The 26,113-nt window shown below is 40.0% G+C and overlaps 1 protein-coding gene across 4 annotated transcripts in view; it reads left to right on the top strand.

Annotated features, from left to right (window-relative positions):
• LOC111646186 (E3 ubiquitin-protein ligase Midline-1-like) overlaps positions 1 to 26,113 on the top strand; it is a 56,516-nt gene that overhangs the window by 18,506 nt on the left and 11,897 nt on the right. For 3 of the 4 annotated variants that reach the window (XR_015436410.1, XM_023395617.2, XM_023395616.2), the window contains exons 2-3: positions 10,260 to 11,053; positions 21,503 to 21,598. Coding sequence is in view for 3 of the 4 variants with exons in the window: in XM_023395617.2 (XP_023251385.1) it covers positions 10,328 to 11,053; positions 21,503 to 21,598 (822 nt within the window). In the remaining variant the exon portion in view is untranslated. Of the gene's footprint in view, positions 1 to 10,259; positions 11,054 to 21,020; positions 21,111 to 21,502; positions 21,599 to 26,113 lie in introns of those variants that run through there. The other variant, XM_087170883.1, reaches the window with a different exon arrangement.

Raw genomic sequence — 26,113 nt, 5'->3', positions numbered from 1 at the left:
ATCTACAAGACAATGGGAGCTCAAGGAAGGGAGGCTACTGTAACTGCAGATTATAGTGCTAGTTAAAGGAATGACTGTAACTTTGAATTAAATAGAAACATGTGTGACTTTTGTGGCAGCTTCCCTAGATTTTAATGCTGAAATTCTACATTTAGGAAGTGAACATTTTTTAAAAGACTTTAAATGTTTGTAAAAAAGTGTCAGATTTGACTTACAGTGATGGTGAAAATCATACATAGAGATCTGTTCTAAAAAAAGCGTTAACATTTTAATACTTTTGATGCATATAAGCTTGTAGCTTGCCATATCCCCCATTTGCTTTGACAAATGGAGACTAGGAAGTACAAAAACGCTTTGTCTGAAGGTTGGTTTGTAGTTGTCACGATGCCGACCAATATAGCAACAATAGTATTGTTGCTGTTTCTTTTCCTGTTTCCCTTGACACATTTCAGTGGTATTGTCAGCAGAGGCGAGTTTGAGAAAAGCATGTTAGCTCTCAGATCCTTCTGCACTCCTCCCAGCCACAACCTGAAGATTGACTGTGGGAACTGTGCTGACAAATATAGCAATGGCAGTGTTGCTATGTCTCTTCCTGGGACACGTCTGTCAGTTAGTTAAAACTTGGTAGGAGGTAAAGGTGTTCTCTTGATCTTGTTAAAAATTTAAGCAGTTACTTTCAGTGTTGTTGTATTTAATCACAAAATCTTTTCAGGAAAACTTTGTTGCCTGTTGCTGATAGCATTAGCCACCTACATTGCCCCCAAAACATCCTGTTATCTCAGCAGTGTGTGACTTAGATAATAAATGGGGAGGTATAACTCGTGAGAGTCTTATCTTTCCATAATTGGTTAATTTGATCTTCAAAGCGTCAGCAGTCGCCCACTTCAGACGCTTGAGGGCCAAACTACTAATTGCTATCTAAACATCCTTCAATAAAGGACAAAGACAGACTGGAATACTTTTCCTGCTTACATCCTCCCCTTATTTCCACTCCAGTTCAGTTCATTTTATTCACCCCAGTGCGTTCTTTAATCACCAACCGAATAAGATGAGAGTGCAACGTTGCCATGGAAACTTCAGAAATTGTGACAATGAGCAGAATCGGTTCAGTGAGACTTGGCAGCTTGTGCAGTCCTGTGGAGAGGATAAGTGGTTCCTCAAACTTTTTTTTTTTTTTTTACAGTTGTCAGGAGCCTCTGCAGTGGGATATTTTACAAATCCTAAGTGTGGTATTACCCAAAAGTTTTAGCATTTGAACTATAAATATATCATCATAGCTTGCTACACTTCTTATAATGGAATTTCAGACATAAACACAGTGAAACACCAGATTTTGCTCCTCTCTAAAGTAAACCTCACTCCCTTTGAAATCTTTTACAGTGTTTCCATACAAAAGCAAAATAAGCAGTTCGAGTGCTGCCTGATAAACAACCTTCACAGGTGTCAGCTCAGCCACTGCTTGGTGTCAGTTATTTTTCCTCCTCAAATTGCGAGTCTGAAGATATGTCCTGGCCATTTGATATGTATCGAGGGATTTTGGATAATCTGCTGCAGACCGACAGATGTTAAAAGTCAGGTCACCTCATTTTGGAGTACTTGCCATGAGAGACAGCTCTTGAAAATCCAATATCATGTTTTTTTACCCCCCCCCCCCCCCCCCCATTCAATGTAAACACATCACCTAAAGCCTCACTTTGCCTTGTAATGTCATCGTTCATTCTCAAAATATGCAGAGGGCTCAAAATCATGTGTAATTGTAAACACATTCCCAAGATGTCCATATGTTACGTATTATGATATACTATGTCCTCTGTGATGTAGGTCAGCAGGGTCATCTAAGGCATGCTCAGGTTAAACTGTGGTCACATGTGCAAAGAAGCAGGTTTCTCGAGAAGGTGCAGACACATAACTCCAAGCTAACTGTGTAAAAAAAAAAATCTCCACCTGCCACCTGCCCAACCTGTTTCAAATAAAAATAATACTGTCTCAATAATTTGTTACAAATGTAACATGAAGTCATGAATTCTGGACACACGTTTAAATATTCTTGTTGCAGCAGCATATTTCACTTGTTTTAAAGATTCAAATATCAGTGAGAAAATCACTTGATGAGGAGGATATGTTTCCAGTTACACATGAATGCCCAGGAAAGTTCGCTTCAAAAGAGACAATCTGGCTCTGTCACATGACTCCCCTGCAGCTGCCCTGCATAAGCCATGCAGATGCTGCATGCTTTGGCTTTATCGCTCTAGTGCTATGTTCATACATGCATACACAAGCTAACATCAGCTCTCTGAGGCTGCCTTCATATTGAAAACATTTCATTATCCAATCAAAGTTGCAATGATAATTCAACACTTTGGGGAATAACCACTATTTAATCACTTTCATCTCCACTAGGGGATCCTAAGCACATATTTTGAGGCAACATCAATGCATTATGGAGTAACTGATAATGGAAGGAAGCATTAACTAAATGTGTCGAGCCCTTGAAGGAAATAGAGCACACATGGGTTCAACTGTGAATGTTCCATCATCCCATGACATTTCCAAGGTTTCTATTTTCTTACCGCACCAATAAGATTAAAGGAACACACAAGATTAAGTGCTAAATTGGATGCCATGAGTGGGATTCCACGAAGGAGAAGGCAGAGAAGTGAGGTAGAAGTGAAGTCTAAAAGTGCATCATGCATCAGCTTTCCCTTTCTGATACAAAAACTGACAACAACTGAATTCAAACAGTGTGATGCATTATTAAAGCTACAGTGAGCATTAAGGGACTGCACACAAATTATTAGGGAGGAAGAGGAGGTTGGAAAGGGGGGGAGGGTATTGTGATATTCCTTGTTGATAAAGTTAGGGTAGTCTGAGTCTTTTGGGAAAGAAAGGAAAGCAAAAGTTTTAATTTCAGCCTTCATTTGCAATATAGTTATATTGCTCCATGATTCTTAAAAATGCAGATGACAGTTCTGTCACTGTATTCAGTTTCACTAGGTTTGTTTTTTCCCTTCTTTAGTTTTGGCATCCTCCTCCTCCATCATCACCACAATAATTTTTGTTCAGTCCCTAGAACATTTTTTCACCTAACATCCTCGCCACTGTGTGCATTTGTGTGTGGGCATGTCTGTTATGGGTGTGAAGATCATTCACCCTGATGAAATATGTCCTTGACAACACCAGACTTGTTTTTGTCCCCTATAATCTCCAGCCCCCAAAACATCACATCTAATTTCACATGCAGCACTGTTCCCAATCTGGGTCACACAAGCAAGGTCCCAGACGGACCCCCGCCACACACACACACACACACACACACACACACACACACACACACACACACACACAGACACCCACACACACACACAAACAAACAACCCACAATCACAAATGTCACCCTTTATCATAATCACTAATAGCCTCGGCATCCCAGACTACAACCAGCCAATCCTGTTAGGTGTGACTGACCGCTTTAGAACATGAAAGGCTGCGATTGGTCACGGCTGGTGTGGTAGGAAGCGGATTAGAGATCAACATGACATGGCGTCTGGAATCAGATAATGACATTATGCGCGTGTGTTGACGATCCAGAGAATGCAGATTCATACTGTACAGGGAGAGGTAGGGAAGCTGAGGAGGTGGTGGAGGAGAGGAGACAAGAGGAAAAGGAGGGATGTGAAGAGATGAGAGAGATTTGGAAATCTTATTCTCTTTTGAATTTGACATCTAAAGCTCCCAGCCTTTTATCACTAGCATAAAAGTGGAATTTGGACTTCTTTAGCTTGAGCTCTGGGCACGATCAAGTATACTTTTTCTTTTTCTGTCCTAATTGGACCCTACACCTGCTAGCCAGTGTGGTGTGGACGAGATGAAATGAATGAATTTCTTCCAGAACAAGCATTACAAGATTTATCACTTACTTCCTACAAGCAGTGGCCAAGACAAATATTTTACTAGGAAATGCTGTTATGCTGTAGCATAATATTTTTCCTCTGCTTCACATGGCAGGGGAGCATATCAGCACTGTTTCCGCATGGCTGCTTCTATATACTGTATGAAAGATAAATAAAATCCCTTTTTGAGAAAGCAAGAACGAAAGGAAAAAAAAAAAACAATTTGCAGAGGAAATTTACTACGACCTTGGCATGGAAAACATGACCCTGAAAAGACAACTTGTTCTCAACGATTCTGCGAGGTCGAGGGTTAATCTGTCATAGTGCGCTATCCGCTGCTGCTGTGTAAGCAGATTACAGTTTTTGTGAATCGCAAATCTCATAAGCAGTTGAGGGTTTTTTAAAAAATTCTGCGACAGACTCGGGGTAAACACAGTGTCAAAAGGTTTAGATGTTGGAGAAACAGAAAGGGGAGTTTAACTACACATGAGCAAATTAGAAATCTTGTTGCATAATTAACAAAAATGTCCATAATTTATTTAGTTTTAATAAAAATTAGAAAAATGGAGCACTGGTTCTTTCTACCTACTGTGAAAGTAGGTGATGTAGATGATACAGGTCTGAAAATTTGACACTAAACATGTTGTTGTACTCGCAATTAGCTGTACATTTTACTGGTAAATGTACAAATATTATTTAGCAAAACATGACTAAAGACAGAACTCACGATCACCCTTGTTAAATCTGTTGTGGCTCATATTTCAATTCGACCAGACACTGATTGTTGTTCCAAAAATGTGCCATTGCCACAGCTGATAGTCAGACGTCATCATGTTTATGCTCAGCTTCAGATGCTTTGCCTTCTTTTGCCTGTTTCCAGCATTTCACAGTTTGCTATTTTTTGCCTGTGAGTTAAAGAACTGAAACAGCACAATCATACAGTAACACACACACACACACACACACACACACACACACACACACACACACACACACACGTACACACACACAGTGTATGGTGATTATGTGAGCCAGGTCAATGGGGATGACCTACTTCTCGCTTCTACTCCGCAGACTGCCACAGCCGCTCACGTCAACTCACCAAATTCGCCCCTACACCCAGCCAAATGTTGTTTCGGGGGGTGGTTAAAAAGCTTTCGGCTGCTCACTGTGATTATTTCTGAGTGATTTTGTGTCATTTTCTGGGAGGGTGCTAGAATTGCCATAGAGAAAATAAGACTTTTTCGGTTCAATTTGTTGAGCGATGCTGTAATTGAAATATTAATTTTGCTAAAACAGAAGTGAAATAAAATTCCCCTGAAGCAGGGTTTAAAGAGAAGAAAGTCAAAAGTTTTTGTGTTAAAACATTGGGACAAAAGACTGAGTAGAACCACAATTATTAGCAATTATGAACAGAACATCAGTATAATGTTCAGCTCTATGTATTATGTTGAACGCCAGGAAACATTCACATTCTTTTCCCATTTTAAAAACTATCTAAGACTCTTATATCTTTTTGTTGTTGTTTTTTTGTCCGCATTGTGGTCTTGTCGAATCGGTTTTTAGAAAATGGATAGAAAGAGCTCCTATGAAAATTTTAACAGCTTAAACTATGAGTGGAATAGAAAGCAGCAACCTCCCTGGACCCAAAGTTAATGAAAGATTTAGATGTAGAGCACAGACAAATGGGGGAGTCTGCCCAAATATAAACAGAAAGAGAGATCAAAAGTTGAAGGATTTAATGGGCTTTATTAGTGTTTCTCATCGACATGCTTATTTGTTTTCCAAGGAGCCAGTGAGCATCCTTTAAAATATTAAACTGAGGTTGGATTTTATGCTGACGTAACACTAAATAATGTTCAGTCGCAAAAGGTTATTCGCTGACATTTATGGATCAGAGACCTTATAGAAGTTTTCTTTCAAAATAAAAACACCAGAAATTTGAGGGCATTGGGGCAATGGCATTTGTAACCCTGGTAATAAGAAATGTAGCATTTGACAGTAGCATCTGAGGTAGAGAAATGGAAACTGTCAGCAATAGAAACACAGGAAGATATAGGAATGTCAATCTGATTCTTATTTTGAAGGGATGAGCACCAACACACACTTAAATATACAGTATCTCTCTTATATTAGCCTATATTGTTGTCTGTTGACAAGTAGAGATGGGTGAGGCATCCTCACCACTTTATGACTGTGTGTGCTGCTATTTAGTGTGAATATTGTAAGTACGAAAAATGTGAGACCAGACTGTTTACTTTATTTGCATTGCTGGGATTTTCTTCTTTTCATTTTTAATGTTACAAGCAGCTTATGTTAGAGCAGACAGATGCACCGTTTAATACATTCCTCACAGTTTTGCTCTTGTGTTTTTGATTTTGAGAAGAGAGTGAAAGTGGAATAAAAGAAACTGTGGCCATGAAAGGTTCTCATATTTTTCTATCTATTTTTTCTTCTTTGCAAAGAGCAAAGTGTCAACTATTTAAAAGGAAATGAGGAGGGAAGAAGAAATACTTGAACATTTCATACAGATTTCATATTATAAAGGCTGTATATAAACCATATGTGGCAGTATATGACTATTGGTAAGAAACATCATTTATTGCTCACATGCAGAGGCTGCACAGTGCAGGACTTTTCCACTACTCATTCAGCTTTGTATTGCCCCCCACTGAAAAGTATTGGTACTGACGTTTCAGTGGTGTCAGCACGGGAGATAAGTCTTTCACACACAGTGGCAGCTCTGACAGTCATGAGGATCACAGAGTGATGGTGGAAAAATAAACAACTTTGCCTGGATTTTATCAATTTCCTCCTCCACCAATCTCAACCCCCCCCCCACCCCACACCGTTCCTATTTCCTCTTCCATTCTTCCCCTCTACCTTTCCCCCATTTCTATGCTCCTCTCTCCTCCTCTACCTCAGATGACACACACTGTGTTCTGCTCTGTGCTCTGTCACCTCCGTGTATGGTTCAACAGTGTCACCTATGGTATGCTGAGAGGCATTTCACCCTGTCTCACCTGCCTGTCTGGGTTTGTGCGACTATGTATGTCAGGCACAGATTTCAGTTAGTGTGTGTTTGTCTTTGACAGATTGTAGTGGATTTATTTTCTTTATCCTTTAGCGCCTCCAGGTTTCCCTCCTGTAAAGCGGTTACCTGTCAGAGCTCCATCAATGTCCAACTTTTCCAGCTTTGTCAGGGACTTTTTTTGCTCTACTTTCTGTGCATCTTTAAAATGCTGTCTGCTGTTTATGTTACTTTGTGGGACAGCTGTGTGCAGGAATGCAAAAACAAGGCTGCTAATGAAGTGACATAAAGTGCTATTGCCTCCAACATATTAATAATAACTTCATTGTTGATTTTACAACTAAAATCTGTATTACGCAGCATCAAACTTAGAACCACAGCTTCTTTAACGTCTGGTGATTCTGTTTGCAATCAAATCCCTTTTTACACACAAAGTATCATTAGCATATTTACCAGCTTCTTTAACAAAAATGCTGCTAATTTCTCCACTGTGTTCCCCAGCTAAGTGATAACTGTGTTGCTGTGCTGTTTGGGGCTGAGCAGGCTGTGTAACAAAAATGTTTAGTTTTGCTAAAAACAGCTTTAGCAAAATGTTGACCAGTGGAAAAGTCCCATTAGTGCAATACTGTCAAATGCTTGTGGATTAAATGAGGTTAAATGATAACACACATGGAAATCCTCCAACTTTCAGTGTTCACCCTCCTACACAAACTTTAGTTCCTCATTTCACAACACAACTGATTATTTAGCTGCAGAGCTGCTAGTTTTTCTCCACTTCCACTTCATGCTAGACATGCTAGTCTGGGGATACAAGGCAAACTGACCAACAGGCCAAAAATAACACAATGTACTGCATTCCTAACACCTCTCCAAGTTTTACTGGACTGTCAACAAGCTTCAGTCTTCACCGACAAAATATCTCTGGAAATATAAACACCTGAGGGAGGCTCTCTGGTGCTGCAGTGTCTGTGGGAATGTGAGTGTGTATCGATGTGTATGGACATGTAGGGACTTGGAAGTGTAAATGTGAGTGTGTGTGTCTCTCTCTAAGGATTTGTTGTGTTTACAGCCCCTCCAAACACATTTAATTTCATTTGAAGTGTGGGATTGCTGAATCACCTCCATCTTCCCCACTCAGTATCTGTCCTCTACAGTAGGTCTTCCCACAGTTTCAATGGTAGGCTGTCCTTCTCTTATTTGGAAATAACAGATCAAAATAGACTCATATAACAAACAATGTTCTTTGTACGCAGTATTTTTTCTCCCATCCACTGCAGTGCTAATGAATGTTAGCAGGCCTCAAAAATTACGGACAACTAAAGTGCTTAGACTGCAGAGAGCTCAAGTGAGGATAGTTTATCTACAGCACTTGTTTTTTGTTTTTTTTCTTTCAGAGGAAGAAAGGAAACCATGCGTTAAGATGGTTAGAGAATGAATAGGAGGGATATTCTAGTCCACTCAGACGCACACAAGCCTCAAGCTCAGTAAACAGTGACATCTGCTGAAAATACCACACTGTGGGAAGAAGAGTGGACGTCTCTCCTGCATCAGACAGTCTTCATTTTCTTTGTTGCTTTCCCTTCAATACATTCACTGAAAAAAACTGTGATATTTCATTCTTATTCTGTGTTGTATTATCTTCAGTAGATTCCATTTGTGCCAGTCTTAAATACATTTGCTTATGCAATGATTCCATTTCTCTATGGGGTTTGTTTAGGTTTCATCTAATCTTCAAGGTTTTTTCCGCAGTTACAAAATCCTCATTAGCTGCCACAAACTGACAGTTGCTTTATTTACAGCCCGTTGGCTAAATTCATAAATAAAGAAGGAGTAAAATAAAACACAACTTGCACGCAGCATTCAATTTTTAACTTTAAGTTAGAGGCTCAATTTTAACTTTTGATTACTTTATTTCCAATGTGTTTTATCAGTCAGGTTTTGCACACCATTACTAATACCTTACTAATATGCTTATCAGTCGAAATCTTAAAATGAATATTATCCAGAAATATTAACAAAAAACTCCCCTTCAGCTTCCAGTTAACATCCACGGCTGTTTTCACCTGGAAACTGTTTCATCTTACAGGTTACAGGGAGACTGAAGTCACCTGTGTCAAAGTGGAGAGACACTTTTCTCAAAAGCGTTTAGATGTGTTTCTACTGCACACACAAAGTATTCAAACATGATAATAGACACAGGTAACTGTCCTCTTTTAACCTAGAGACACAGACAGCATTCAGGGTTGGATGGAAATCAGTTACTGTGCAGGGGGACGTGTGCACTAATTACCACCTGACTACAGCTGTGGCTGCAGCTGCCACTGCTGCACCCGCCATCAAAACCACACCCACACTGCCACATTATGCTGAGTGTTAAAAACTGTCATTAAAACGATTCTACTCCAACCCCCAAAATAAGTTCCTCGCTACCACTGGTTTTATTTTCATTCATTTTCAGTGACACTGCAAATCCATTACAGAGAGTGTTAGTGCAGAGTTACTTAAATGGAATTTGTTATACAACTGTAGGCATGGACCTCTAGTGATTTTATACATCATGAGTCAGCGTCAGTTGGAAAATGAAATGTATTACCTTCCTCTGGTGATGCACTAATTGCCGAACGAATAGACACAGAGAGTAGTGATGGTGTGTGTGTGTGTGTGTGTGTGTAACTGGGTGTGTGTTTGGTTTTTCTATAGACAATAAACCAAACACACTATGACTCTCTTGAATCTTCATATCAAGTTTGGCACTGTTCATTGTGAGTGAGTTGTTGATGGTTCTTTTGTGGTGTGTTTCTTTCTGTTCTACACATAATTATTCCATCATGTCACCAGTTATCGGATTGTCATCCTGGTTCGACTGTTATTCTGACAAGGCCAATAAGAAGAGGGTCTGCATCTCCTGTCTGCTGCAGCACAGTCACACCCTCCCTTTATTATTTAATATTCTCTTCTATCAGCAGCTTTGTCTGAGGAGAATATAAATGCCACATGCATCTGTGGACACAAGTGGAAGTTTCACAGCCAGACCATTGTCAGATCTAAATGTCTGCTGATGAAGCATACTGAACTGCTTCTGTTTGTGTACTCTATAAAGATATCCGTTTTCCTCCATTCTCTGTTTCGACACACACCAAAAAAATCCAGCACTTAACACTGGCATTCTTTAAGTCCACTCAGTGGTCTGCTCCACTGAGATATAAGCCCTCCCAAGAAAGCAGTGAGGAGTAAGCCGTTTCACACCATTTAATCACAAATCCCTGTGCTTTCTTTTCCCCTTTTCTCTCTCCCTTTCTCTGCTTTCCTCCATCTCTCTCTCTGTCTCTGGCCTACAGACAGCTGAGCGGCTCTTCTGGATTTCGCTGACACTGCGCCTGGTCCCGCCTGGCCTTTTCTGAGCAGGATGGACACTCTGGAGTCAGAGCTGACCTGCCCAATCTGCCTGGAGCTCTTTGAAGACCCACTTCTGCTCCCCTGTGCCCACAGCCTTTGCTTCGGCTGCGCCCACCGCATCCTTGTCTCCCACTGCACCACCAACGAATCTATTCAGAGCATCAGCGCCTTTCAGTGCCCCACCTGTAGATATGTCATTTCTCTGAGTCCAGAGCGTGGATTAGAAGGACTTAAGAGAAACGTGACCTTGCAGAACATTATCGATAGAGTTCAGCGGGCCTCATCTTCAGCTGGGCTCCCTCTACCACTGCCGCTGCCTGCGCCCCACAGTGGGCCCAACTCTCCCAGCGAGGAAGGGAGCAACCGGTTGGCGCTGGTCCCTGTTAGCGCCGCCATGTCTAGCCCAGGCACACCTCCTGAACCGGTCCAGTGCCAGTTCTGTGAGCAGGACCCCCCACAGGATGCTGTCAAGACATGCGTGACATGCGAGGTGTCTTACTGCGAGGAATGCCTTAGAGCGACACACCCTAACAAGAAGCCGTTCACCGGCCACCGGCTCATTGAGCCCATGCCTGACTCCCACCTTAGAGGGCTCCAGTGTCTGGAGCACGACGAGGAGAAGGTAAACATGTACTGTGTCACTGATGATCAGCTGATCTGCTCGCTGTGCAAACTGGTTGGAAGGCACAGGGACCACCAGGTGGCAGCACTGAGTGACCGCTATGAAAAACTCAGGGTAAGCACACAAGTTGTTTTTGGTTGGGTGATTGGGTGATTTCACATAAATTTTGCAAATATGCCCAGTTTCTTTTCATGGTGCTCTCATTAAAACCCGATGCCATTTTTAACAGATTAATTTTAATGACAGATAAGGTTGTAGATTAGTCCCATTCCTTATCTAACTCATAATGAATTTTAAACTTTAATTTTATTCCGCTCTGCAGTATGAAATTTCCTAATATCCTTACCCAGGTATCTAACTCGATTATCAAATGAGATGTTATCACCTCACACTGACTTATTATCTCTCCTGAATAATTAAGCAATTAGCATAATCACTGCACCATGCCAGTGTGCCAGGAGGGTATTCAGATTCATGCACACACACTGAATATGGGGAGTGTCATTAGTGACGAGGCATGGTGTCTTCAATGAGGTTGCAGGTTAACAAGCGACAATTGCCTGCTGGGTGTAGGTGTGCTTAATTGAGCATGGCTATTAGAGTACGCTGGTAATGGCCATAGAGGCAGTATATATGTGTGTGTTACACCAGAGCACACACAAGGAGGAAAATGTCCACCAGATGCTGCTAATAATCTCCTAATCTGTCCTCTAATAATATAAAACTCTTCTTAAAGCGCTACTCCACTGATTTAGCTTTGTCCTTTGATAAAGTTGGATGAACTTGTGAGACGGATACCTCCAGTTTGTTACGCAGACTTATTATGATCTCCATGTCCAAGCTGAAATGACCTCGATGACATCATCAGGGTTATTTTCCCAAACCTGACATACGACTGTTTTCAAAGCTGCCCGTGACAAGTAAATTGACCTTAATGTATAGAAGTGGTGGAGTTTCCAAAGTTTGAATGATTTGCAGACAGAAAAATGGTGTGCAGCACTTTTGATTGGCATTTAATTGTTTCAATCATTTTTAAGCAACAACGCAAAACAAAAGGAGTAATTTCAGTAAATGTGTGGATTTTCTCTGTTTCACACTGTATCCCTGTAAATTGAATTCAGGTTTTGGAGTTCAGTTGGTTACACAAAATAGGTACGACTTGACCTTTTGAGTCAGAACAAATTCTTGCCTGTTGATTAATCCATCCAACAAAAACATTTTTTAACCAAACTGATTATCTCACACATTAGTTACACAGATTTTCTCACAGAACAATGAGTGAAGAATTACATCTAACTTTTCCAAAGCGTCATTTACCCTGGGAACATTTCCAGCAATAACCCTACTGCTACATGCTCACTCAGAGAGTGGTTTTGCCTTGCTAAATGAAATGTCATCGTGTGACTCCTATGAGAAACAGGTTTTTCCCTTTACCAGAGGTTTGAAACACATGTTCAAGTGTGAAGTAGTTTGTAATTTGTCCGCAGAGTGGGGCATGACTTCAGTGATATAATGGAAGAAACTGAATCACACAAACAGATTTCAAGAGAAGAAAAGGTGCTGGTACTGTTGTTACTGCAATAGTGTAATACTGAGTAGTAAAATGCCTTTTTAACATTTAACCAAACCAAAATGAGTGACTATAACCATGAATTTTCACTGTTCTCTTTCTTTCTCAAGAAATAAAAAACAAAAAACAAAAAACAAACAAAAAAAAAACCACATCCCGCTTATTTCCCTGGGGTCATCTTAAATCTGCATGTAGCCGCTAATGCACCATCTCATCTAATATTATGGGCCCTCTGCTGGTTGGCACTATTTATTGTTCAAGCCATTCTGCCTCAGATAATGTGCTTGACGTCCTTTGCCATCAGATTTGCTGCGTGTGTTTACACCGTTTCATCTTGCGTGTTTCAGCAAATCTGAGCAGAGGAGAATAATTAGCAGTAAAGCTACAGGTCAGTGCATCATCGAATTATCATGCCTCTGTTTCTAATTATTATGCCCCCCGCTCTCTCCCTCCATTCATCCAGAGAGATAGCGTAGCATAGCACAGGTCAGTGCACCCAGCAGATATCATATAGGCTAATTATGTGATGTAACACAAAAAAGAAAAAGAAACAAAGCAATGGCAGACTTCTCCTCAGTCTAACATACTCACAGACTGCCAAATGTTACCTGTGTTACCTGGGTTACCTGGGTTGCAAAGAAAATGAACAACCGTAAGTCATCAAGTCCAACTGCATTATAACAAGCGTGACATGTCACACGGTATCCCACATGAAATACATGTGTATTCCCACCCCAGAAGAAATACTTAACGTTTGCATGAAAGGATTCATATGTGAAGTACAGGTGCAAGTAGCATGTCATTTACATTTTGTGTAACTCTATACGTTTGAATTTAAATGAATTGCCTGAGGACTTTATGCGAGCACTGCTCATCCCTGGTGCTTCCTGCCTTACAGGCTGAGCTGCTGAACATAGAGCAGGACTTAGACATAAAGAAGCCGGTAGTTAACAGCTTTTCGGAGAATGTCCAAAAAAATATGTTTATCATTCAGCAATATTGAAAAAGATGATTTACTGTTGCACTTACAAGCCTCAGAGACAGCTAAATATTATATTTCCTTTCCTTCCAACAGTCAACTTTGGTTTCTTTTAACCTTGACTGACTATAACAGCAAAAGGAATGATTTTTGTAATGGTTATAAATATGCATGCTCTAAGGCTCTGACTAACAATGTCAAAGTCAGAAGACATGAGTTTTTCAGAGAGACAGTGACAAACAATGTATTGTATCACAGGCCTTGATGGATTTATCAGTGTGAAATTATTGGTACACCACTCTGCTTCATATGTAATCCGCAAAATAAATAAATCATGTGCTGCCATTTGACACAAGTCACAATATTTTGTGAGGACATTTAGAACAGATGGGTAAACAAATCATGTATTACTGCTTCGTTGACTTTTGTGCTCTGTTCCCCTCACACACACACACTCACAGAGACACAGCCACGCGCATGAGGCTTGCATGTCTGCACACACATACACAAGAGACCCCCCCATCTGCCCTGTAGCCTCGCACTAATCTGAAAAAACACAGGCAGGACCTCCTGTCTCCCACACAGAAAACAAATGTGGCTTTTCTGCCAAAAGTTGGACGGGACTTGACCACCTGTTTAGCCCTCAAAACCCTCTAACCAGCCAGCTGGCACATGACGTGAGTTTGATACAAACCACGAGTTTACACCCCGTTAGCCCTGATGACCTCCACAGACTCAAGGCACAGCACACTTACATTTTCTCTGATATTTGCAAACCAAGACTGCAAATGATTCTGAGTCTGAGTTGTGAATAAAACATAAATGACACATAAAATTTGTAAGAATCACTTTTCTTGTGGATTAATTGAATAATCAATTGGTCCATAAAATGTAAGAAAATAGTGACAAATGCTCAAGATGATTCTATCAGATAGCTTTTTTTTATCTGACCAACACTTCAAGACTAAAGATATTATATTTATTTTCTCATAAGACTAAGAAAAGCAGCAAATCCTCACAAGTCAGATACTGGAACTTTGATTATATGGCATTCTTTCCTTAAAAATAGTTAATCAATTATCAAAATAAATGATTGTATTTATCTGGTTAAAGCCACAAATAAGCTGTGGATTTTACAAAAATGATCTCAAGTTCAGGACTAAAGGTTTATTTTGAAAGATACATTATACATCAACAATTTCGTTAAAGGCACATTATACCTAACAACATTATTACTTTTTTTCAAAAGACTGACTTGTTTTGCTGCATCTTCAATTACAGCAAAGCCTCAAATGTATCTCAGCCTTGGGCTAAATTCTGTTTCCAAGTAGAAAGCCGAGTTCTGTACATGTCAGTTCACTTAACTTTAATTTATTCCAGTAAACAAATTTTCTTTAAATATGTGTGTGGCAGCATTTTGTGGCAGGCATTAAGCAGAGGCATGCAGTGAACCCACACACTGCGTATGCAAACAAATCTTGACAACAGTCATCTTCAATTATAATTATATAACACAAGTAATGTTAATAAATTAATGTAAACTTTTATAACCTTTAGACCAAGACAAATGGGTCAGTTTTAATTCAAGTAATTCTTCAGCTTGATTAATTGTATATGATTTTTTTTGCGAGTGATTTTGTATTGAGTTGAAGCTTTTGAGAGGCAAAACATTGTGACCAAGGAGATAAATTGGGGTCTTGATCTCAGCTAATACCACAGGAAACAGCCCAACAGTCATGTAATATTTATGTAGAACAACACATTCGATTTCTAATTCATAAGGACAGAAAACAAACTTAAAAGAGGAAGCACAGCAAAGGCACTGATGCCTCAGTGGCAGGTAGCCCAGTGGTTAAACTTGAAATACTTAAGATGTTACAGGCAGTCCCTTTTCCCGCTTTCACTCAGAGATGATGTTTTTCTTTCACTTTGGAGTCTGACAAGTTGAAACTGTCATATTTTCCATACCATTTCATGCATATCACTTTTTGCTCTGATCTGCTGGATTTTGAGATATCTCCACTCAGCACAGGAAAAAAAATAAGAATATCAGATGATTGGAATACTTTCCTTTTTTCAGTGGTGGTGTGTATGATAAGAGCCGTGGAGGTTATTGTGGGAACACCCATCCTTTTTCAGAGATAAAATTACCCCTGTCACAGGAAATTGACGAAGAAGGCAGCTGGAAATAGCTTTTAAAGTCCTTGGCTCTGGGTCTGAGGAGAAAGAACCTTGAGGATAAAAGATGGGTGCTGCTGTTCTGTGTGTGTGTGTGTGTGGTTCTTTCTGTGCCAGCTCTGGTTTCAAATCACAGGTTTGTTGTGTTTCTGCAGTAATCCATTTGCTTTAATCAGCTGTCCTTCAGTGTTGAGACAACATACTTTAGGTTTTCAAGTGCCAACATGCACAATAAAACATGAGCAGACACAAAACATTACATTTAATTCACAGCCTCTCTGATAAACACAATATTTACCTTTATGTCCTCCAGCTGTCTCATTCATCTTTTATATTGTGAATACACTTATTCCCTGACTTCCTCCCTTAATATTGTTATTAAACATTTCAACCTTGGCTTCATCAAAGTACTCTTAAAGTGAATCATTAAAGTGCAATATCAGCTTTTATGACCTCCAGAATTGTTGTAAAAGTGTATTTTAGGGTGTGTCAGTGCACTGTGACATCATATCCATCAGTTCTCACTTGAGACTTTCACCCAGACATGGCATTAATGTGTAAGATTTTTCCAGACAAATAGGCGGCAGCATATTACCAGAAAGTTGGGGTGACTACCCATGTAAGAAACAAGGATTTGCACCCTGTCCCCTTCCCCCTGATGACTAGCCGTTCAGTGGGGCCGGCAGATGGTCAATCACAACCAAGTTTCTACCCTCACCCTCACGTTGAGCTAACATTAGCCTGAATAAATCTAACTTCATCATAGGGCAGTTGTTAATATGTTTCCAAAACATTTATGGATCTGGGAATAATGTTTTCCTCATAGCTTTACCTTGCATTCTGATTGGTACACTGTTTTCTTCGGTTATTGTTACACTGATGATAATTTCACAAACAGTCTGCCCGGTCAGAGATAGAGAGGGAAGATGTAGTGGGTGGCAGGAGGAGAAGACGAGCCACGAGAAGTCAGGGAGCGTGAGGGAGAGCGAGAGCAGCTACAGCAGCAGCATCAATAAGCTGAGCTCAAGGAAAGACAAGAGGAATGTGGTCGAGAGAGTGCATCACTCCTTTCAGTTACTACGTCTTCATCCTCTCATGTTGGACTGAGGGCAGACTGGACACTAGAGTGACTCAGTGCCTCTGGAGGTACAGAGTGGTATTACGAGACCGGGTGGGCTGGTGCTGGCTGTTTAGCATGCTAACTTAAGTAACAATACAAAGACGTGGAAGTTTGCTTTTAAATAAAGCTTAGAGAGAGAGTTAGCATTACAAGATGTGTTGTTATATATACCATTAAGTCTCCTGCACACATTGAGGTGGAGCTGCACCACTACTTCTACTACTACATCACACCATCAGTTAGAGTTTCTCTGAGGCTAAACCACCTCCTGTAGGCCTCCTAAAAGACCTGCCAGTTTCACCCTCCTGTCTGTAACAGAAGCCTTTCTCAAAAAAGGCCTGGTATTCTGTTCAGTTGAAGTAAATGAAAGCCATTATCTGAAGATTTACAGTGCATTGTGCCATCAACTTTTTTTTACATTTTGTACTGAATGTTCCCTTTGCTTGGGGCCTTCTTGTCTCTCAGTCAAAGACGATCACACACACTCCATCCTTTCCCAATTTCCCCCTGTACAATGTTCCTTCCCTTGCTGTCTTTTCTTTTTTTCTCTGCTGTGTTTTGCTTTTGAGTCAGTGCTGCTTTTTTTCTGCAGAAATCATCTGATTGTCTCTCGGACTGATACTAACACACACATACAAACACGGTTTTCAATTTACAGAGGGGCTTACTAGTAGTAAAGTGGGTGTCGAGCAATGACACCAGTGCCCTCCATCAAATACAGAACACCCAATACGATGATTTAGCACTAAGACATACAGTAAATACAGTAAGGTGTAGATGTGTGTAAAGACACTATAAGTCACAGCAATGATGAATCCTCTCAGTCCCTGTCTCACAACTGCTGCTTTAATGTCTATCTTGCTGTTTAAATGCCCACCTTTGTCCTCTGTACTTGCCTCAAATTTCTTCTTCATCTTCATCTGTGTGACTAAGGTTTCTCTGATCTCTGACTCACAGACTCATATACATATGAGCAACAAGGAAAAGAATGGAGTGAAATTCTGTCAGTGCAGTGAGGATTCCTCAGAGCACAATCCTGCTCAGTGTCACAGCAAATCTTAAAAAGATGTAGCTCCTCTGAAGTTCAGCTGCCTACCTGTCTCCATCTATGGTTAAGTGTGTGAGTCTGTGTGTGATCCCTTTGCATACCTTCTTATCATCACTTCTTGGGTGTGATTTAGTCCAATGCTGGAAAATATCAAGAAGGAAAAAAAAAAAATCATAGTGATACAGTGTGGAATATGGAGCCATACAACTTTTACTTTTAAGCCGAGAGGACGACGTTAGTTTAAGAAACGTATGCAAAGTGCGCTTTCAAAGAGCGGATTCTTGTTGGGTGATATAAGAAGAAGCTGTGGAGGATCTGAGTGTGCTGCAGCTTCCCACTGATTAAGAGCAGATGCTGTGTAAGGAACCAGTTTTCCTTTGAGAAAAAAAACCTCAGCTGACCACACTTCGGAAAATAAATCTTATTTTTAGAAGTGTATTTACATTTCAAGTGATATGACTACACTGCTCATCTCAATTGCCAAGCAGCCATGTAAGTCACTGCGGATTACAGACTGAATACCTTGTCATTATTTAGATTTTTTGAAAAGGTGGGGCATGTGGGATACCCCATCTATGAAAAAAATAGGCTTTTTTAATTTTTGACACTTTTGCAGAAGGCAGCTGTCAGACTTCAAACTAAACCCAGGAAAAGAGATTATATTATTCCACTTTCAGCTCCACTACAAGTCTCCATCCATTGAATTTACAACAGATTTTAAGGTTTTATCGATTACTTCTAAAGGCTGTTTATAGTCTGGCTCCAGATTCCACTTTAAAATGGCTGTCCCCTTAACAGTTTTTCAGATAAGAGCATGCTGGCTGTTCCTGTGTTTAGGTTTACGACTTCATTTTTTATACGCTGTACAACTTATTAACTTATTTTACGACTGTTTTTATTGGTTCTGCTTTGTTGTTTTTGTTCCTGTATCGTTGATATTTATTGCGTGTTCTGTATAATACATGTTGTAATATTGGTTTGATAAGCGCGAAACAGAGAATAATTTTACCTAGATAGATAGATAGATATAACAGTCCATCATATATTAGAAACATATGCAGAAGCTGCTCTTAGTTTAAAACAGACTTGCTATTAGCTCTGCACTGTGGATATCATGTAGCACAGCATGGCATCAGTGCCCACTTATCTTCCATTCATGACACCTGCCAACATTAGCAGAGACCCTCCCAACCAGGATACAAACAGTTCACCACTCTGCCTTAATGGAGGCTTTCAGTACAGACATCAACGAGTCTGAACATCAAGGGTCAAAACAACTATGACCATGTCTGCTTGTACATTATGTTTACACTGTATACAACAGTGTTCACGTTGAACATAACTTACTTATTATTACTTGTTACTTACTTGCATGAGGTTGCACTATTTTGGAATGGCAAAATGTAATGACAGTAAAGTTGGGTTCAGGTGGAACATATTCGAAACTGTACACACTTACTGTGGAGACCAAATTTCATCCTATTACCCTGTTATTTATTGGAGAAATTATTTCCTCAGGGAAACCAGAGTTCTCTCTGGACCAAGATAAAACAAGTTTATAAACACCAACAAGAAACGCCACCATCTCAAGGGTAAATTACAATTATACAACCAACACTGAACAAGGAGCTTCAACTTGCAAGTGAAAACATATTTTAGGTTACATAGTTTCCTGTTAAATTGATTTTGCATCCATGCAGCTCAAAACCATCATAATCTGAACCCATTGGCTTACTGTATATCTAAAAACTCATCAAATCAACATGGCTTAGCTCAGTGGGTTCAAAGCAGAGATTAACTTTCCACAGGCAGTTTTTTTGGGGGAAAATCCGGCCCAGACTGACAACAGAAAAGCGAGGCAGACAGAGAGAGGGAGAGAGAGATAGGGTGGATAAACAAGCAGGATTGACAGGTGATCAACCTGACAGCAGGGCAGTAGATGTGGGTTAACCCCTTCATGTCCAAATCTTACCCTAAAACACACACACACACACACACACACACACACACAAAGGATAGATTCACAACCACACACAGAGGCATGGATATTGACAACAGGTTTCATTTTTTAAATGTTGTTTCATGCTGTATGTTGTTCCCTTGTGTATATGTCACAGTGTATTTCATGAACTGAAGATTGTACCTTTGCATGCAGAGATGTAAGTTGGTATGGAGACATAATTACGCATATATGTATGCATTTTGCAGCATACATGACCTGCACGTGATGCAGATGCTGTTGGGATTCTTGACCTCCTTAAGAGGTTTAGTTTATTTTTATCTCTATGAACGATAATACGCCGACAGCATCACATTCCTCTCACTGAGTAGACCTTTATACTGCTTTTGCTTTTGTGTGTCATCGGCGTATTAAGGCCATCCATTTAGCCCTCACCCCACCCTACAGTGTGTGCACTGTAGTGTCACTACAGTGCACACAGAAACACACAAATCCCACCATCTCTATCTGTGTTTACTGTTGTTGCTTATTCAATATTCCCTCTGGGGTAGCTCCTTTTTAATCCTCAACACAGCATCAGAACCTGGCTTTGTTTACACTGCCGCTCAAAAGTGGTTAAAGGTTAAGCGCATTTAGATAATAATGTAGCATATCTAGCTAGTTGGATTTCTTAATTTAAAGCCCAACAGTTTGAATTTGCATTTTAAAAAGAAGCAAAAAAGGATTTATCCAAATGCAAAATGTATTCAGATACTTGTGTCCCAGTGAAGCTATCTTTTGACATTTTGCTGTCCCGGCCTTGCTGCTCCAATGCACCTATGCAACCATTTTTGAGACCTGCAGGTAATCGCAAAATTCACCACGTCTCAGCCTAAAGTCATTTGGAAAACAGTTTTGAACGGGACAGTGGAGACGTGGCATCAGAGCGGCTTAAGCACGCTCGGTTTGGCAATAACATGACGGTCTTAGTGGGAAAAGAGACAGCTTGTGCCCGAGCGGATAAAAAACAGCAAACGGGAAAAAATGGAAAAGGGGGAGGAAATAAGATAAAAAAACAGGGAGGAGCGTTAAGGGACAGCGCTGACGTGCTGTCACCTGTTTGCCGGTTCGTTAGCCAAGAGCGCTGCTGCGTCCTCTCATAGGGAAAGCTTTTGATGCCTAATTTGCCGCTTGGCCGGGTTTGCGCATGGCTTGGTGCTCAGTGGAGTGGCTGTTCCAGTAACATCCTCTCCTAGTGTAGGCTCCTCTATCGGAGGCTCAGACAGGGCAGGATGAGGAGGCAGTACAGGGATGAGGGGTATCACCCGCGCTCAGAGGTACGTGGACAATAAAAAAGAGAGAAGACCGTGTAATTCTTGGGGATATTTGTGCAGATGAAGGGAAAATTTGCTACTCTTTGTTGTTCTTTGGTGAATCGGCACCAAGGAATTTTTGCTCACTTTGTCTTGCATTTTCTAAAATGCAATTGTTTTCCACTTGCTTTGCAACTTTTTTGTTTTCTGATGCAGCACCTGAGGTTGTCTTACAAAGTCTTTGGCTCCTGTAAATAGACAAACCTAAGGGGGACTTTTTGTTGTATTTTTTTTTTTTTTTTATCTCACTTTGATTTACAGCTCTGCCCTGCATTTCTGTTTCTTTGCCTTTATGTCCCAGACATTTATTCTTTTCATTTGTTCATTCTGTTTTGTCTTTGTTGTGTTTGCTACAGCAAGCCCTGGACTCCAACCTGAGTAATTTGATCAAGAGGAACAATGAGCTGGAGTCACTTATGGGGAAACTGATCCAGACTTGTCAACATGTAGAGGTGAGTTCCTGTGGTCCTCTCAGGTCACAACTGGCCCACATTGTTTGACTGGTTATTATATTGTTTAATACATTTAGATTTTATTGTGGATTTTACACAATTGATCTGCTTTGGAAAGTGTGTAATGTTACTGGATTAGCACTTTTTTAACATGTTTATTTGTTTCATTTGCACAATTATGCACTGGTAATTTTATTGTCTGTAAAAACCCTAATATTTTATGAATTTAGTTTGATTCATGCATTTATTTACAAAAACACAGTAGTTTTACACTCTCCAGTCACTGTTCTACATACCCAGATCATGACTCAGGATAAAGACCGGTGTTCTGTAGCTTAGCATGTAGCAAAGGTTAGTAGCTCACTGTAAAGGGCCGAATAACATGAGTGTACTTTTTAAAAACAAATTGCATTTTAGACCTAAAAGGATTTGTTGATTAATCAGTCGGAATAAGTGACAATTTTGACAACTGAATAATCATTTAAGTGATTTGTCAAGCAAAAGTTGCAAAACAATCCCTGATTCGGGCCTCTCAAATGTGAGGATTTGGAATTTGATTATTCATTTATTTTTTTGTTTGTTTTATTTCATTGTAAATTGAATGTCTTTGGGGTTTGGACTGTTGGTAATGAGAATAGTTACTTTCCACCCTATTGTTTGTTTTTTTTTGTCAAACTTCAGATGTTAAAAATTGTTATGAGGAAAGAAAAGACTAGATGCAAGTCACTGTGATGTGTTTTAATTATATCTGCAGTACAGAAACAGATTTAAGCAGCAGTTGATCCAGATTTAGCATCATGCTGTATATTCTATCTTTAAAACAATGTGCAGGCATAACATTTAACTCCTGTTTTCACATTTTCACTAGCAGTTTTAATAGTAGGAAAATGACATGAGCAGTGCAGCCATTGTGGTATTTTTGCAAATTACTCAACATCTGGTTGTCTAATATTCTTATTATATTATAAAAACAAAGCATGTGAATGTCTCTGTGTTTAGCTCCACAGAAGGCAAATCTGTGCTTAGCCTGCCTGCTCATGTTATGCTGGCACATGAAGCTTTAAATAGAGCAATGCCACAGGGTTAAAAGGCAGTAACATCTTAGTTTAGCAATAATGGAGAGCACCATCTCTGCCTGGCAAGACCTATACAAACTGCAAGGAAAGAGGATTGTGATTTATTAAGGAGATTTAAGATTTTTTTTTTGAAGTGCTGAGTGTGTATTTTGTGAGTATGTTTTTATGTCACCATCGCGCAAGATGTTGTCGGTGAGCTAAGCGGGAGGGCAAATTTTGCTGATGTAGGAATTTTAAAAATGCCCCTGTTTGATCCTTTCGATCATCACAAAAGACCAAAAAAAGCAAACACTTCACTTTAAAAATCAGAAATGAATAAATGATGCACATATGGAGGGCAAAAAAAATGCTTGACCTATTTTTTCCCCCCAGTATGTTAGGGTGACAACTACACATATAGCAGTGTTTCAAAACACACTGTAAAGCCCTAAAATAGCTTGTGTAGTGTACAGTGATTGCATGTTGTCTTATTGTCATATTGCACAAGAGGAAGATGGAAATACACATTGAAATAAAAATTTAAATTAACTGGAGATCATGAGCCAGAAATAAATACATAAAAACTCATAGAAACTCACTAAATGAAGCTGCACATGAGAGGGATGGGTTTGACAGGGTTAAAAAAAAAAAGAGGGTCACACAGGAAAAGCACTGTGAAGGCAGCTTTCTGAATATTTCACATCAGATTCGTCTATTCCAAAGCTTCTGTGGAGATGTTCTGCTGAGATTCCCTGACATCTAGATGTTGTATAGAAACTGCATGTACGTGTACATGCATACTTAGATGATAAAACTTAAATGTATTTCTGCAGAGGGAAGTTCAATAAGTTATTAGGTTTTGTTTTTTTTTAACAAATTTAAAATATTATGCATGGCAACCTTCCTTCACTGATCTGTCACCCCCAGTTCCAATGAATCACTCTCTGTGTAATTTAACGATCCTGCACCACAATATGTCATATGCCACACAATATTTGGACTTGAATAATAGGGAACTCAAATGTTTTTGTCTAAATCCAAGTGTCATTCAATTTTAAAAAAACGACAACTTTGGATTCCAAACCACTCGAAAAAACAAAGTACTAGGCTAACAGCTTTTGCCTGGAAAATCTAATTTCAGTCTTATTAGCAAAAGCCACAGTGGAATAAATATCTCTGATGTCTTTGGCATCATGCTGCACAAATGTAGTGTTGGAGGGTCAGTGAATATATTCGGCCTGTAAAGTTTAAATACACCTCCCCTGCAGAATGTTTGGTTGATGTGGCTTCTAAAAGTTTGGACATCCTCTGGGTTTGATTCGTTTTTGTCTCTGTGTGTGTGTGTGTGTGTGTGTGTGTGTGTGTGTGTGTGAGTGAGTGAGTGAGTGAGTGAGTGAGTGAGTGTGTGTGTGTGTGTGTGTTTGTGGTTAAGTGACTCACTTAATGTGAGTAAGGGTTCAGTCTGTCATACTGATCACATGCTCCATAGGGCTCTGCCCACAGTCATTAGATGCTCCACATCCTCTGGACCTCTCTCTCTCTCTCTCTGTATGTGTTTGTGTGTGTGTGTGTGTGTGTGTGTGTGCGATAGTGTGGCCAGTACACTGTCTGGTCTATTACAATTTTATCATGTCGGCCATTTACTACATACACACTACTGTTACTATTATAAAAGTCTTCCTTCCCTAATTTTCAATGCATTTTTCTTACTGCAATGCTTTGGACTTTGGAGAGTGATTGACCACAGTGTGTGTACATATGACAACATGTGCAGGATTGTGGGCGGCTGTTCCAGACAGATGAGCATGTCATCTTTATTCACAATGAATTCTTGAGATGAAGAGTCCTGATATGTTAGAGAAAGTGAATCAGAGCTTCAGTGGAAATTTAACATAAATCTCTGCCAAGACAAAACCCAAACCTTCATAACAGATCCATTTAAGTTTAATTGTTGTTTATCAGTAGTTGGAAAGCATTCCTGACCCACTGGCACATTAAACAGCAAAGTAAGCAAAATCTGCAGGAGACCTAAAGAGCAGATAAACTTGTGTGTCTCTTTTTTGGGGTAGATTCAAAGAGGCCTCTACCCAAAAAGCCCATTGTTTTAGATGTGCATAACTATACTAATTGGTATACAGAATGCCACAAAGAGATAACATACAGTATACATGCTTTTCACTGAGTAAACAGTTTTAGACCTTAAGCTTCCCCACAGCTGTCACAGCGATGTCAAAGAAACCAATTAGCAGTGTTTAAAAGACAGATATGCCAGCATTGCTGCAGCTACCCTATACAGCACAGCTAAGGTGTTCAGCTCAGCGTGTCTCACATAAGCTCCGACATGTAATCCAGGTGGCAAATTGTTTCTTTTGGCAACGTGATCCCAGAAATCACATAAATGCTTTTTAGGAAGGGACATTGAGGATATTGAGGAAGTCCTGTCCAGCTTTGTTTGGCTCTGTGGAGGAAAGGCAAATGACTCCCCATGATGTCATTACTAAAACACCTGTCAGCATGTGTGGGTGTGTGTGTTAGAGGGAGTGTATGTGTGTATGAATAACTCTGCAATCTCTTGTTGGCTTGGCAACACAGGCTTCCCGTTCATTGCTCCCCATGCTATCGCTTTGCTGCAGCAACAAAACACTTTACAAGGTGCTGAAAGGACCGTGAGGAAATCACCACAATGAGAAATTACACATAATGTTAAACCTACAGTCTTAGAATTGGACAACTTTTACAGCCTGCTGAGACTGCAACAGTTCCAAAAGCAAAGTGAATCACATACCTCAGAGAATGTAGCTGGATGCCATTTTTCTTCTAAAGACCCTAATGGCAGAACAACCTTAATGTAATCAACAGCATCAACTGCAGTTTCCCAAACACCTTCCAACTAAATTAAATCATTTTTCTTCAGTTTAATTGCCATCAGTGGGTTTTGAGCCAAGCAGATCCTTGAACCCACAGCCACATAAATATACTTTTATATAAAGCCAGGACGACACTTGCCTTTATGTTCTCGGAGTCTGTAACTCCACAATATGGACAATATACTCTCAAGAGTTCAACTCTACAATATAACACATAATAATGATGCTGACAGCAGGTACCCACATAAAATGACACGGACCTTGCTTCAATGTTCTTTTGTTCATCTACAAACACTATGAAAGCAAATCTTGCCTGGTTTTAACTTTGACGTTTAGAGCATCTCAAGCAGGGATCCGGCTACATGACATCCGGCCCGATTTGACTTACGCGAGGTGTCAGAAAACAAAATGAGTGTTGGACACAACAGCTTGTCATTTTATTCCATGTAGTGTTGGTGTAACATGGCCTGTTCGGCCTCTACAGGAAACCTCATGAGGCCCTGATAAAAAAACAAAAAAAAAAAGTCACTGACATTCCTAGTGTCCTACTGTCACTCAAATGAAGTTACTTACTTACTTACTGTACACATAAC

Source organism: Seriola lalandi, unplaced genomic scaffold, assembly GCF_002814215.2.
Source record: "Seriola lalandi dorsalis isolate HSWRI2012SDOR001 ecotype SW California unplaced genomic scaffold, Sedor1 jcf7180002054966, whole genome shotgun sequence".
In the NCBI taxonomy this organism is placed as follows: domain Eukaryota; kingdom Metazoa; phylum Chordata; class Actinopteri; order Carangiformes; family Carangidae; genus Seriola; species Seriola lalandi.
Note: the sequence above shows the minus strand (reverse complement) of the source record. Positions and strands in the feature narration are given on the sequence as shown.